The 16709-nt window shown below is 40.3% G+C and overlaps 1 protein-coding gene across 8 annotated transcripts in view; it reads right to left on the reverse strand.

The window, feature by feature from the left end:
* ctbp1 (C-terminal binding protein 1) overlaps positions 1 to 16709 on the reverse strand; it is a 212409-nt gene that overhangs the window by 31672 nt on the left and 164028 nt on the right. For all 8 annotated transcript variants that reach the window (XM_073042237.1, XM_073042236.1, XM_073042242.1 and 5 more), the window contains one exon: positions 514 to 668. In XM_073042237.1, the coding sequence (XP_072898338.1) occupies positions 514 to 668 (155 nt within the window). The remainder of the gene's footprint in view (positions 1 to 513; positions 669 to 16709) is intronic.

Genomic DNA, 16709 nt, shown 5'->3' on the forward strand with positions numbered 1-16709 from the left:
TGGTCTGTAAGAGAGAGCGAGCCAGGGACAAGTCTCACCTTTTATAGCAGGGGGCTGGGCGAGATAATCCAATTAAGGAGACCAATAATTTAGGTGTGCATTGATTAGTTGGGAGGGACCAAATGTTGATTGGCATGTGGTGTGTCCTCTGACCAGCCAGGTGGCAGTGCATCTGTCACGTGGCCGGTATCTCTGGATACAGCTACCAGGGTTGAGAAAGATCAACAAAATAAAAAGCTGTAAACAGTAGGTCAGAGCACATCTGTGGGAAGAGAAACATCAACTGTTTCCCGTCCCACAGATAGTGCCTGTCTGGCTGAGTAATACAGTATTTTCCATTTTAAGGCTCTACAAACCTTTCAGGGTTATAGCAGAGTTATCAATGGTAGACAACGTGCAAACAAAATTAGAGATGGTGAAGACGAAACTGATGCTACATTTAATTTTAAAATATAATCATTTCATATTGTCACACATTCAGAGATTATTTAATCCAAATATTACTGTACTCACCTTTTCATGAATCTCCTGCGTGGACTGTGCATCACAGAAAGCCACAGTTGCTACATCTTTCAGAATAGGCATTTCTACGGTGCAATCCCGGCCGTCCAGCAGTGCCACCAGGGGGCGTGGATGCATGGGGCCATTCATAATAGGAGGACGAATGCCTAGAGTCAAAAGCAAACACAAATGTTAGTTACGCTTTACTGATGCCAGTACGCATAGTCATCCTTCGGTATCTGTGGGGGATTGGTTCCGGGACCACCCCGTGGATACCAAAATCCGCGGATGCTCAAGTCCCTTATATAAAATGACGTATAACCTACACACATCTTCCCGTATACTTTAAATCACATCTAGATTACTTATAATACTTAATGCAATGTAAATGCTATGTAAATAGTTGTTATACTGTATTGTTCGGGGAATAATGATGCTTTGGAGGAGGCTCAATAATACTAATGTCAGGATCTGTGGAGGTTAGGGCTGAGGATCTTCAAGCATTGAAGGTCGAGGCTTCAATTGCAGATGCTTTTTGTTAGAAACATTGTTATAGGAAGCTGTTTCTTCGCATCATCAAACAAATCTTGCAGTGGTTGTAGGCATGTTGTTATCCCTCGGGTGACACGGAGGCTTCATTCCATCAAAGGATCGTACTCGAGAATTATATCCTTTAACAGTTCTGCCTGTTGAAAAACTGCTGCAAATTTTTCCAAGTGTCCAAATTGATGGCTCTGCTTCCTCTAAATCCTGCTTGGCGCTCTTATGGACGTAGGTACAATTGGGCATCTTATTCCAGAACAAGCCCGTTTCATCACAATTGAAGACTTGCTCTGGAAGGTAGCCTTTCTCTTCTATGAGTTTCTTAAGCTCCTCTGAGATCGCTGATGCTGCCTCGGCATCAGCCGATGCCGATTCTCCCGTGACCTTTACGTTCTTGAGGCTGTAGCGCTTTACATAGCTAGCCAGCCATCCCTTACTAGCCTTAAACTCCTTCCTCTTGCTCTCCACAGCCCCCTCACAGTAGTGCTTATAGGGGCTAAGTGCTTTTTCACGCATAATTTTGCCATCAACAGGGATATGCTTCTGTGACATGTCCTCTAGCCACACATTTAATGCTTTCTCAGTCTTTGCAAGCACATTACCATGAACCAGAGAGACAATTTTTGCCGTTGTAGGGGTAGCACTAACACTTCCATGAATTTCAGCTTCTTTCTGCTTTATCGTGCGAATGCTCAATTCGTTCTTACCGACCTTACGGCCCACTTCGGCAAGCGACATGCCACTTTCCAAAAGATCTAAGGTTTATTTTCTCGGCAAGAGATAACACCTTAGCCTTTGAGGAATTGCTTTGACCACTTAATTGCTTTTTAGGAGCCATTTTTTCACAGAAACAAAGGGTGCACACAACACAAGTAGCTAACGAACGAGACGCAAGGTGAACAATGCTCAAACAACAAGTGCTAGAGAGAGACTGAGGATCTGTGAAATGGCGGAAGGCTACAGCAGGATATGCCTACACATCACTTCATTCACATGGATTAAGCTTAGTGCTCGGCACGCGGCAAATTCAAGTTTTGCTTTTTGGAACTTCCTGGAATTTTTTTTTTGAATATTTTCGATCCGCAGTTGGTTGAATCCGCAGATACGGAGGGCCGACTGTAATCTGTTGCCTTGGCACACTCCAAATTGACCTTTCTTGACAGAATGCTTTTTGAAATACAAGGCTTGAAACAAACGTACATTATAACAGCTCTCTCAGGAATTCAAAAACATTCATGAATGTATCTGCATTACTATAATCCAAATGACAGCACAGTATATGTATAAAGTTAACTGCCCAAACCAGACTAAGGGACACTCAGTCCATTAATGTGGTTACTAATCAATATTGAGGTGGAGTGTCAGAAAACAATGAGCTAAAGCAATTAAAATTAACAGTTGCAGTCTGAGTTATGAAATGCTAATTATTAATTGCCTCAGGTCTGTGTCAGGCAACACTGATGACACTATTTAAGAGTAAAACATTGCCACAGAATAGATGAGGGACAAACTGCATTGTGTCTACAGTAACACACACAAAACGCTGGAGGAACTCAGCAGGTCAGACAGCATCTATGGAAATGAATAAACAGTCAACATTTTGGGCTGAGACTGTGAAAGGGAGGAGGGGGAAAGAAGTCGCAGAACGAGAAGAACAAAATCATTCGCACAGAGGGAGGGAAAATCTGCAGAGCTGCTCCACCCTGTGGAGTAGGTCTACTCACTTACTGTGGTACTTTATAAAAACATTCTCAAAGCAGTCATTGTCTTTTGTTTTAAAAAAGAAACATAATAAAAGTGAATAAATTTAGTGTACTTTCATTCTGCTTCAGAATGAAAAATTCTGAACATTTTAACATATTATACACTTTTGAAACTGGATCAACGCAGTGAGTTATGGTTTGGTTATGTTGGAATTAAAAGGAGGGGGTATGGTCCTTCCATCCAATCAATCAATATAATTAATTTATGGTAAAAAAGAAACAAAGGAAAATTGCTAATATGTGAAAATACAAAGTGGAGAAAAACACAAATAAAAAGTAAGCACAAAACTGCTCAGGAACTTGTGGTTTTACATTTGTTTTTCAGAATAGGGGCATTGCTGGTAAAGCTGGCATGTGCTGCCTATCCCAACACTCCGTGGAGAGTATCCCTGAATGCCCTCAAAGTGCTCTGGAGTTTAGACTCAACAACAAAGAAATAAACTTCCAGATCAGAACAACGTGTGAAATGCAGCAAAGGATGCAATAAAATGTGTCCCCATTTGCATGCTAACTTTATCCTTCTTGGTAATTGAGGCTGTGGATATCAGAGGTGTTGTCAGAACAGCCCCTGAGTAAGTAAGTGTAGTTTTAGATGACACATACCAAAGACATGGTGAATTGTTGGTGGGGTTAATGAATATTATGGATAGATGGAGCATCAATCTCAAGTAGATTGAATTTGTCCTGAAAACAGCTTTAGATGTCTTGGAGTTACTCACCAGACAAAGACAGAACTTCCAACACACTTCAAACGTACATTATAGTGGAAAGCTTTGAGACATCAGGAAATGATTCACTACAAGATATCCAGCCACAGGCCTCAATTTATGTGGCTTATCCAAGCATTGACAACAGATAAATTCAATTGATCATGGAGGGTGGGTAGTAAAGCTCTCTCCAATTAAAGCACATCATTGCCTGATATGTACACAACAGGAAAGTGACATGTCCTTTATCAGACCATGCTCTAATGTTGTCTGGGCTTGGTGAACATAGGCAAGGGCTCTTTCAACATTGAGGAATTTCAAATGAAACTGAACACTGCACAGTGAACTTCTCTACTTCGAGCCTGATGGTTGAAGGATGTCATTGATAAAACAGCTGAAGTTGATCGGTGTTGACATTGCTCACATGAATACCTCCAGAGGTACCTTAGCGTTGGAAAACTGAAAAACAGATATTTATTCCTTCATTCAAAGAATAGTTCCAAGCTAATTTTACCAAGATTGGTTGATTCAACACCCAGTTTTAAAAAAAGCACATACATCAGGCCATGACTGGCTTTAACAGGAGAGCCTTACAACCTACCCTCCATATTTAATTGGATAATTATCTTTGTATTTCTCTATTGTCAATGTTAGGACAAGCCACATAATTTCCGAGGCCAGATGCTGGACATGCTGCAGCAAATCACCCCGATGCCCTAAAGCCTTTGCTACACTGATTCTATCGAATGTTGCTCCTCAGTACTGATTGATCATCTGAGAGAGAACAGTAAGTTGTAATCAGGTTTCCTTTTTTCTGATCTGGAGTTAATGTTGAAGACTTCCAGGAGTATTCCACCAATTTCTACAACACCCCCCACCATTCTTCTCACCAATGTCTATCCTCGGGTGTGTCTGTGTTGCAAATGGGACAGCAAACCCAGGCTGTAATGCAAAGTCAAGCATCTTGTCTGTCAGGTATGATACAGTGAGCTCAAGTACATCGGTTGCTGTGGGTCTAGAACAGCTCTCCCAATTCAGTCACCAGACCCCAGAGTTCTATGTGCAGAGATCTGCAAAGTCAACTGGGCCTGGAGCCACTTTACCACATTTGAATCAGATGCTGGATGATGAACACAAATTTATTCCAATCCGATTTAAAAACAGCAGCTTGACATTACTGAATAGTTTGTGGGCTACTTCAGAAGCCAATTAAGTGTCAATCACAGTAATGTGGAGTCATATATAGGCCAGAGCAGGTAAAGACAGCAAATTACTTAAGGCTATTAGTGAACCAGAAGAGTTTACTTCATAAGATGCATTCAAAAATTTCAGATGATTTATTCTAGATTCTACAGCTGCTGTGGAGAGATTTCACTTGCATTTCTCACTGCAGTTTAATAATCAAGTAACGTCACTGCTGCCACACCAACACACCAAAATGTAAAAAAACTTTTCCTTTCCACTCTGACATCAACAGCAGAAAGTTGGATAATGTCAGAGGGAAGAAAACTTAAGGGAAATCATTCAGCACAGGAGGGGACCAGGCACCCTATTGTGCTTGAGCAACTGATCTCACTCCATTTTTCACAATTCCCTATTTTAACACACTCTCAATGGGTCAAATGTCCCGACTCTGCTCCTGTGTCTTACTGTCATATCTATCATATAAAAGTTAAGATTGCAACAACTGCTACTATCCTTTCGGATAATGACTTGAACATTTTTCTCAAGGGCCTCTGTGGTAGCCTTTGGCTAAAGTTCCAGTTAGAGGTGTAGAGCTCTCATGGAAATCACTGGCAAGATTTGATTGCAACAAGTGCTTTGCCATCACTGAAACAGCCATTTCTCAGATAACATCCAGGAACTGAAAGAATCATACACTTTGAAAGCAGCATACAAAGTACTGCAGACTCTGCCATTTGTGAGAAAGATATTCCCAGCCATTTAATTAATAACTAATGCAATACAAATAAATTGCTTCAATGGAGAAGAGGGAGGTGTCAGCAGCAGCCCTGCAAGAGGTAGCCCATCTCTACTATTTCCTTATAGTTCAGTGCACTTCCACTTTCCAAATACAATCCCCTCTGAAAATTAGAATCAAATCAGCTTCAATCATTCTTCCCGCATCAAATCCTGTGTAAAAATAGTATCCTCATTACTCTTTTCTCCCTTTTTATAAATTAACTTGGTGATCAGACTTAACATCATTCAGGAGAAGTAGAATTTCAGAGAACTGCAGCCAAATACATCTGCCATGGAAAGGAGGTGAAATTATCAGGGAAAAGGCAATGGAGAATAACAGCATAAACATGTCTGAAATTGCAAACTGTAGCACACTTGTTAAGTGAGTAAAGCTTATGAAATGATACATTTAAAACTGTTAGCATCAGAACCATTGCTGATTTGGTAATCAGTGCAAACTTTAATCATGAAATTCTCATTCTACTACCAGCATCTGAAAACAGTCAATACATTTGTAACTATGAAAGGTCAATCTGCTTTCACTTGCAAGGACAACCTTAAAAACGAGTCTTCTCTCTCAAAGTTTTTAAATTAACAGCACATTACATAAAAGCTGCTAATTTCCTAAGTACTTAAGGGCAAAATGATGGGCATTTTTTCTTAAGTATCAGAAATCTATTATCTCCTCCTTATAACTGCTCAGCATTGAAGCTACAGCTCCTCAGGACACCAATGGCCTTCTCACAGACTCTTACCATGTATGCCCCAGATCTGGTTGCTGTGTTAATTAGTAGCTGAGACTTGGCATGTGCACTATACAAATTTGGAATCCAGAGGAAAAGTAGCACATCAGAACACCTGGTTTTTTTTTTAGTCTAAAAAATCTGTTCCCTCCACATAGCTCAGTTACACAATTAAAAACTCATGATACTTCACAGGCAAATTACCAGTCAAAACTGACTGAAAATGTTAGGGCAAATAACACAAGAAGGGGGTTTCAAGAAGTGTCTGTTAGGACAGAAATTTACAGTAGGAATTTCACATCTTTTGGCCCTAGTGGGGAATGATATAATGGAGCAATAGATGTGCAAAATGCCAAAGTTGGCAAAGTGTTGATTGCTTGAGCAATAATTGGCTACAGGGGTGTTGTATTGAGGAAGGGATATGACCCTTCAAAAATTGAAGATAACAGGAGGACAGTGATGTGAATGTTACATAACCAAGTTTTAAAGGAGCTAATATGTGGAACACAAAGGAATTAGAAATGAAAAGAGGAAAAGTATGAATGAGAAAGTAGATGAGCTTAGCCAGATTTCAAGGGACAGTCTGGATGCTTTACACAAGTTGGAAATGGACTGCTTACAGGAAAATACAAAAGCTCATCCTGGGTTCAAATAAAAGTTGGAAGCTACAAAGTAATCTAGTTGCGCTTCAGAAAAGATGGTTCAGGAGTAGGGAATGGAGATTGTGGTAGGAACAAATAATAATGGTATTTTACCCAATATTCTTTCAGAGGCATTTCATGCTCATCAGGTCTTGGACATGGAAAAGAAGTTAAATTGTCAGTTTTGAAACTCTTTAAAGATAGTTGATGCATACTAATTTTGACACTTAACTAATCATACTCAATAAAAGAAAAATTAATATTGAATATCCGGTCCACTCAAAAGTTAAATCTGAAAACTCCAAATAATTAGCATTCAACTTGTGACTGACGATGGAGAGAACATGTTGGCAATATTAAGACATGAGATTGGCAATGAGGTTGGATATGAGAAAAAAAATAATGAAGTGCATATCTTAAATAGATCGAAGTAAATTTATTATCTAAGTATATATAGTAACGTGTAAAGGTCTCAGGCACATATATATAGCAAAAGCCTAAGACTTTTGCACGTTACTGTACTTGTCAGCATGGAGTGGAGAGCGATTCTGTAAACCTGGCAGGAAGTTGGGAATAGCAAGGGAAGTGTGTGGGACAAGTGGCAGAGAAAGAATGCCAGGGATGGGTGTTGACGTGGTGTAAACACAACCAACCCTGAGACATCAGGCAAGGTCATTTCATTCCTAACAACTGATTTACTGAATACAGAATGCGTATCCGGTGCTTCCCATTCCCTCCCTCCTCCTTTTCCCAACCATGATTCCCACTCTCAATCCATAATAGATGCATATCAGAATCAGGTTTATCATCACTCACATACACCATGACATTTACATTTTTACAGCAGTAGTACAGTGCAATACATAAAATTACTACAGTACTGCACAAAAGTCTTAGGCACCCTATTTATATTTGGTACTTATACAAATAAGTATTATATCCAAATATAAATATTTATATCTATACAGTACTTTTGCACTGTACTGTATATATTACCATAAACAACCCCGAGATTCATTTTCTTGCAGGCAACCACAATAAATAAAAGAAACACAACAGAATCAATAAAAAACTGTACCCAACAGGATGGACAAACAACTAATGTGCAAGCAAATTGTGCAAATACAAAACTAAATGAAAAAAAAAGAAATAATATCTAAATAAATATCAAGAACAGGAGTCCTTGAAAGTGAGTTCATAGGTTGTGGGAACAGTTCAGTGATGGAACTAATTAAGTTAAGTGAGGTTATCCACTCTGGTTCAACAGCCCGATGGTTGGGGGATAATAACTGTTCCTGGTGGCGTTAATCCCGAGGCTCTGAGACATGTTTGAAAGGGCCTAATTTTAAATCAATGACAGAAATCACAAGTCTAAAGGGATGGAATTTAAGAGCAGGGAGGTTATGCTGCACCTGTACAGGGTACTGGTGAAGCCACATCTGGAGTACTGTGTGCAGTTCTGGTCACCTTATTTGAGGAAGGATATACTGGCTTTGGAGGCAGTACAGAGAAAGTTCACCAGGTTGATTCCAGAGATGAAGGGGGTTAGACTACAAGGAGAGATTGAGTCGCCTGGGTCTGTACTCGCTGGAATTCAGAAGAATGAGAGGAGATCTCATAGAAACATATAAAATTATGAAAGCGATAGATAAGATAGAGACAGGAAAGTTGTTTCTACTGGTAGGTGAGACTGGAACTAGGGGATAAAGCCTCAAGATTCAGGGCAGTAGATTTAAGATGGAGATGAGAAAGAACTGCTTTTCCCAGAGGGTGGTGAATCTGTGGAATTCTCTGTCCAATGAAGCAGTGGAGGCTACCTCAGTAAATGTATTTAAGACAAGGTTGGATGGATTTTTGCATAATAGGGAAATTAAGTGTTATGGGGAAAAGTCAGGTAGGTGGAGATGAGGCCATGGCCAGATCAGTCATGATCTTATTGAATGGCGGAGCAGGCTTGATGGGCCAGATGGACTATTTATTGCTGATGTTCTCATGTTAAATGGAAGCATCTACCCTATTTATCCTTGATTCCACACACAAATCCCAGTTAACATCACTGGCACAGGCCCAAGCTAGGGATAACACTTTCAGTTCTGTCCTCTGCTGACTGTGGACTGCACAAGTAAATCCAAAAGTTCCACAGATTGATGCAAATTTCAAATACTTCCCAGCTCTTAGGCTGGGAATCTAGCCACAGAGCTTGTGACCAATTAAATCTGGCATAAGCACAGGAGTTCCAGCAAAAGAATAGGAACCACTGGTTGCCAGGAGAAAAAAAATCAATAGAACTTATTTAACAGTTTGGTTCAGTGTTTTTAGTTGTTTGTATGCATGTGTTTTAAAGTTTTTAAACACTTTTTTGATAGGTCCCAAATATTGGTTGACATTTCTGAATATCAAACACTTTCTAAGTAATGAAGCCACACCTACTATCAAAACCATTCACCGAATACAGCAGTCTGTCTGTGCAGGGACAGTCCCAATGCTGCTCTCAGCCACGTTGAAGTGTTGGGAGAGAAAACCACGCCTGGGGCCATGCTGAAACAAGCAACTGGCAGATGGCCTGCAGTTTCAGGTCAACAAAGCTCTACACTGTTACTACAGAATTAATCTGCAAACTCAAATTAATGAAATTATTTGCTGCTGTTATAAGTCAAGGCTCACATCTATAAAGTTCTCCTAGGCAACAGAAGAAATTACTGTAAATAGACTTTCATCGCATGCAATGATCTTGCCACTGTTCAGATCTAAATAAGATCTTTCAGTGAAACACATGAAATTTCTTATTGAAGACAATGTCTTAACATTCAGACTTGAAACTAAAAATTCTACTCTTAAAAGTCTACATGCTTATTTTGCAATGCAAACGTCTTAAAACCAACAGCTCAAAGCTGTTTAATCTTATCTATGTACACTTAGACAATTGGCATGCTAGAAAGGCACACCCACCTAACATGCTTCTAAATAATTCAAAATTTACATACGCCTTCAAAATGTTTAACATCACTTGGTTTAAACAACGTGATCTCTGAAGCCAGTTTTTAAATACTTTGATGAAGGATGGTTCCTGGCTCCAGATAGAGAGGCATGCCCCGATTCAAGTATTATACATTAACGGAAATTAAAATTGTAATTAAAAAATCACAAAATTGGTAGAGAAACAGAAACTGTAAAGAGAAGAAAAGGCCGGAGAAAGCAGTTGAAAGGGATAATAAAATAGCCATTTTAGAATGGCCAATTCCGCTCCTATTGTCTAACGGTCTTAAAAGGTAAAGGACAAAACAAGTAAAGGTGCACACAATTTTAAGTACACATTTTTTCCTGATAAAGTCATGTTTAGTTACATTATACTTTGTTAGTCTGATGGACCTTAATATCTATCCCTACACTAAGAATTGAACTCCTTTTATTAATTTCATTTCACTTTTGCTTTTATCTGTAAATGTTGTTTTATTGGTTGAAAAGGTTCACACAAAAGTTGTTTATTTGACAGTTTGGACTGGGATCAACATTTCAAAAGGAAAGTTAATCCAGCTAGTAAGCTTTGTGAACCTGGAAAAACCTTGCTGTAATATTTACAGAGATTGGTACAGACGGTAAAAGTCAGTTCTTTTAACATACAAGCGCAAACATTCAGTAAGCTTGTAATACTACTGGGATATCATTTTATTCTTTGCAAGGAAAACACTGCAAATAAAAGGAAAATAACCATCAGATGTTTACAAAGTAAAGATAAGACTTCCATTGGAAAAATGTAAATTAAATTAAAAATATGATTGCTTTATAAAATGATTAAATATTCTAATCTGAAATTAATTTTTCATAGATTAATTATGGTTTTTAAACAAAAAGTAAAAAATAACCAAAGGCAATTGGACTGGATGCAATGATTGATTAATGCAAGTTATTTACTTTGTATGGCACAGAAGAAAGCAATTCAGTCCATACCAGCTCCCATCAGATCAATCGCATTATCTCCTTTCCCCTTCTCCTTACTTCCCTGCAACTCATTTACTCATTGTGTCCTTCAATTCCACCTCAATTCTTTTTGCTACTTAACTGTTGTAAGCCAATTAACATATCAAAACACTGATAAGATCAAATATTATTTACACTATTTTTGTGACCTATTGTAATTTATGTCTTGGATTGTACTGCTTCCACAAAAACAGCAAATTTCATGAGGTTATTACAGCTCAGCACATACTGGGTAGGTTGTAAATTGTCCTGTGAATAGGCTTGGATGAATTGGGTTTGTCGGCGGTTGCTGGGGCAGTGTGGCTTGAAGGGTCGGTCAGACCCACTCTGTGCTGCATCGCTAAGTAAATAAACAATAAACCTGCAGCACCCATGTGGAAGTTCACATGATCAGTGGGAGAACATGTAAAATGTATATATGTAGCCCTAATGGTCAGGATTGAATCCAGACCGATAACTAGGATTAATTAGGATAATTAGGAGTAGGTAATGGAGGCAGCAGTTAGGGCAGTTGAGTGCTCCGTTTGCAGTATCTGGGAAGTCAGGGCGAGCACAGGAGTACATTCAGCCAGAGATTCATTCCACGGAGATGTAACACTGAGTGGCATAGGAAGTCATTCCTGCCTGTGGCCATCAAACTTTACAACTCCTCCCTCGGAATGTCAGACACCCTGTGCCAATAGGCTGGTCCTGGACTTATTTCCACTTGGCATGATTAACTTATTATTTAATTATTTATGGTTTTAGATTGCTGTATTTCTTCACTATTCTTGGTTGGTGCGGCTGTAACAAAACCCAATTTCCCTCGGGATCAATAAAGTATGTCTGTCTGTCTGATGACTACACCTGCAAAAGGTGCATCCAGCTGCAGCTCTTAACAAACCATATTAGGGAACTGGAGCTGGATGAACTTCAGATCATACAGGAGGCAGAGGCAGAAATAGACAGGAGTTTCAGAGAGATAATCACCCCTAGGAGTCAGGAGACAGGTAGTTCAGTGACTGTCAGGAGAGGGAAGGGGAATAGACAGGAAGAGCAGAGCACCCCCATGGCTGTTCCCATCAACAATAAGTATACCGTTTTGGATATTGTTGGTGGGGATGACCTACCAGGGACAAGTTGCAGTGGTTGCGTCTCTGGCACCATGACTGGACCCTCAGCTCAGAAGGGAAGGAGGGAAAAGAGGAGAGCAGTAGTGATAGGGGATTCGATAGTTAGGGGGACTGATAGGAGGTTCTGTGGAAGAGATCGAGAATCCCGGATGGTCTGTTGCCTCCCTGGTGCCAGGGTCCGCGATATCTCGGATCGGTTCTCAGTATTCTCAAAGAGGGAGGGTGAGCAGCCGGATGTCGTGGTCCATGTAGGGACTAATGACGTGGGTAGGAAGAGTGAGGATGTCCTGAATGGTGAGTTTAGGGAGCTAGGTGCCAAGTTAAAGGACAGGACCTCCAGGATAGCAATCTCAGGATTGCTACCAGTGCCACGTGCAGGTGGGTTTAGAAATAGTAAGATAGTGCAGATCAACACGTGGCTGAAGACATGGTGCAGGAGAGAGGGCTTCAGATTTATAGATAATTGGGCAGTTTTCCAGGGAAGGTGGGACCTGTTTACATCTGAACTGGAGGGGGACAAATATTCTTGCAGGTAGGTTTGCCAGAGAACCTCCAGAGGATTTAAACTAGATATGAGGGGGGAGGAGAACCAGAGTGTAGGAACAGATGTACGGGAGAAGGAAGAAAAAGACAGTAAAGTTCTTTGTACTGTTAGAGATAAACACAGAGGAAGAGGTGGAGAATTTCTTAAAAGCATTTATTTTAATGCTAGGAGCAATGTAAGAAAGGTAGATGAGTTTAGAGCATGGATTGATACATGGAAATATGATGTAGCTATTAGTGAAACATGGTTGCAAGAGGGGTGTGATTGGCAACTATATTCCTGGATTTCTTTGCTTCAGGTGTGATAGAATCGAAGGGACAAGAGGGAGAGGTGTTGCGTTGCTCGTCAGAGAAAATATTACAGTGGTGCTCTGGCAGGATAGATTAGAGGGCTCGTCTAGGGAGGCTATTTGGATGGAATTGAGGAATGGGAAAGGTGTAGTAACACTTATAGGAGTGTATTATAGACCACCTAATGGGGAGCGAGAATTGGAGGAGCAAATTTGCAAGGAGATAGCAGATATTTGTAGTAAGCACAGGGTTGTGATTGTGGGGTATTTTAATTTTCCACACATAGACTGGGAAGCCCATACTGTAAAAGGGCTGGATGGTTTGGAGTTTGTAAAATGTGTTGCAGGGTAGTATTTTGCAACAATACACAGAGGTACCAACTAGAGAAGGGGCAGCGTTGGATCTTCTGTTAGGGAATGAAATAGGTCAGGTGACGGAGGTATGTGTTGGGGAGCACTTTGGGTCCAGTGATCACAATGCCATTAGTTTCAATATAATTGTGGAGCAGGATAGGACTGGACCTAGGGTTGAGATTTTTGATTGGAGAAAGGCTAACTTTGAGGAGATGCAAAAGGATTTAGAAGGAATGGATTGGGATAATCTGTTTTATGGGAAGGATGTAATAGAGAAATGGCGGTCACTTAAAAGTGAAATTTTGAGGGTACAGAATCTTTATGTTCCTGTTAGGTTGAAAGAAAAGGTTAAAAGTTTGAGAGAGCCATGGTTTTCAAGGAATATAGGAAACTTGGTTAGGAAAAAGAGAGATATCTACAATAAATATAGGCAGCATGGAGTAAATGAGGTGCTCGAGGAATATAAAGAATGTAAGAAGAATCTCAAGAAAGACATTAGAAAAGCTAAGATACGAGCTTGCTTTGGCAAGTAAGGTGAAAATAAATCCGAAGGGTTTCTACAGTTATATTAATAGCAAAAGGATAGTGAGGGATAAAATTGGTCCCTTAGAGAATCAGAGTGGACAGCTACGTGTGGAACCGAAAGAGTTGGAGGAGATTATGAACAATTTCTTTTCTTTGGTATTCTCTAAGGAGAAGGATATTGAATTGTGTAAGGTAAGGTAAACAAGTAGGGAAGTTATGGAATCTATGATGATTAAAGAGGAAGTACTGGCGCCTTTAAGGAATATAAAAGTGGATAAATCTCTGGATCCTGGCAGGATATTCCCTAGGACCTTGAGGGAGATAGAAACAGCAGGGGCTCTGACAGAAATATTTCAAATGTCATTAGAAACGGGGATGGTGCCGGAGGATTGGCGTATTGCTCATGTGGTTCCATTGTTTAAAAAGGGTTCTAAGAGTAAACCTAGCAATGATAGGCCTGTCAGTTTGATATCAGTGGTGGGTAAATTAATGGAAAGTATTCTTAGAGAATGGTATATATAATTATCTGGATAGACAGGGTCTGATTAGGAACAGTCAACATGGATTTGTGCGTGGAAGGTCATGTTTGACAAATGTTATTGAATTTTTTTGAAGAGGTTAAGAAGAAAGTTGATGAGGGTAAAGCAGTGGATGTTGTCTATATGGACTTCAGTAAGGCCTTTGACAAGGTTCCGCACAGAAGGTTCATTAGGAAGGTTCAATCATTAGGTATTAATATTGAAGTAGTAAAATGGATTCAACAGTGGCTGGATGGGAGATGCTAGAGAGTAGTGGTGGATAACTATTTGTCAGGTTGCAGGCTGGTGACTAGTGGTGTGCCTCAGGGATCTGTACTGGGTCCAATGTTGTTTGTCATATACATTAATGATCTGGATGATGGGGTGGTAAATTGGATTAGTAAGTATGTAGATGATACTAAGGTAGGTGGCGTTGTGGATAATGAAGCAGGTTTTCAAAGTTTGCATTGAGATTTAGGCCAGTTAGAAGAGTGGGCAGAACGATGGCAGATGAAGTTTAATGCTGATCAGTGTGACGTGCTACATTTTGGTAGGAATAATCCAAATAGGACATACATGGTAAATGGTAGGGCATTGAAGAATGCAGTAGAACAGAGTGATCTGGGAATAATGGTGCATAGTTCCCTGAAGGTGGAATCTCATGTGGATAGGGTGGTGAAGAAAGCTTTTGGTATGTTGGCCTTTATAAATCAGAGCACTGAATATAGGACAGACAGACATACTTTACTGATCCCGAGGGGAAATTGGGTTTCGTAACAGCCGCACCAACTAAGAATAGTGAAGAAATATAGCAATATAAAACCATAAATAATTAAATAATAATGTTAATCATGCCAAGTGGAAATAAGTCCAGGACCAGCCTATTGGCTCAGGGTGTCTGACACTCCGAAGGACGAGTTGTAAAGTTTGATGGCCACAGGTAGAAATGACTTCCTATGACGCTCAGTGTTACATCTCGGTGGAATGAGTCTCTGGCTGAACGTACTCCTGTGCCTAACCAGTAAATTATGGAGTGGATCTGAGTCATTGTCCAAGATGGCATGCAACTTGGACAGCATCCTCTTTTCAGACACCACCGTCAGAGAGTCCAGTTCCACCCCCACAACATCACTGGCCTTACGAATGAGTTTGTTGATTCTGTTCGTGTAAGCTACCTTCATCCTGCTGCCCCAGCACACAACAGCAAACATGATAGCACTGGCCATCACAGCTTCGTAGAACATCCTCAGCATCTTCCAGCAGATGTTAAAGGACCTCAGTCTCCTCAGGAAATAGAGATGGCTCTAACCCTTCTTGTAGACAGCCTCAGTGTTCTTTGACCAGTCCAGTTTATTGTCAATTCGTATCCCCAGGTATTTGTAATCCTCTACCATATCCACACTGACCCCTTGGATGGAAACAGCGGTCACCGGTGCCTTAGCCCTCCTCAGGTCCACCAGCAGCTCCTTAGTCTTTTTCACATTAAGCTGCAGATGATTCTGCTCGCACCATGTGACAAAGTTTCCCACCGTAGCCCTGTACTCAGCCTCATCTCCCTTGCTGATGCATCCAACTATGGCTGAGTCATCAGAAAACTTCTGAATGTAATGTTAAAATTGTACAAGGCATTGGTAAGGCCTAATTTGAAGTATTGTGTACAGTTCTGGTCAGCGAATTATAGGAAAGATGTCAACAAAATAGAGAGAGTACAGAGAAGATTTACTAGAATGTTACCTGGGTTTCAGCACCTAAGTTACAGGGAAAGATTGAACAAGTTAGGTCTTTATTCTTTGGAGCGTAGAAGGTTGAGGGGTATTTAAAATTATGAGGGGGAATAGATAGACCTGACATGGATAGGCTTTTTCCATTGAGAGTAGGGGAGATTCAAACAAGAGGACATGAGTTGAGAGTTAGGGGGCAAAAGTTTCAGGGCAACACAAGGGGGAATTTGTTTACTCAGAGAGTGGTAGCTGTGTGGAACGAGCTTCCAGTAGAAGTGGTAGAGGCAGGTTCGATATTGTCATTTTAAAAAAATTGGATAGGTATATGGGTATGAAAGGAATGGAGGGTTATGGTCTGAGTGCAGTCAGTGGGACTAGGTGAGAGTAAGTGTTCGGTACGGACTAGAAGGGCCGAGGTGGCCTGTTTCCGTGCTGTAATGGTTATATGGTTAACTGTGGTGCCATCATGTCACCCACCAATATTTCAATTAGTGTTGGCCAAAATCTATTCAAATTTAATGATATAATTTTTGTTAACATCTTTCTCCAAGTAAATTAATTGGTGACCTGAAGAGGTTGTGCAGCACTCAAAGTACTTCTGACAACACATATATTAGGATACAATTTAATTACCACATTCATCCTCTGCTTAAGGAAACAGATCCTTCCTATGGACTCAATCTTGGTCATTCATACATTTACACACAGAGCTCCCTGTTCGCCTCCTCCACTCCAAAGGAAGTAAGATCACCATTTCTAATCTTTTCACATTGTTAACATTTCTAAATTTTGGTAACATCTTTCTATA

The sequence above is a fragment of the Hemitrygon akajei genome, chromosome 4 (assembly GCF_048418815.1).
Source record: "Hemitrygon akajei chromosome 4, sHemAka1.3, whole genome shotgun sequence".
Classification (NCBI taxonomy): domain Eukaryota; kingdom Metazoa; phylum Chordata; class Chondrichthyes; order Myliobatiformes; family Dasyatidae; genus Hemitrygon; species Hemitrygon akajei.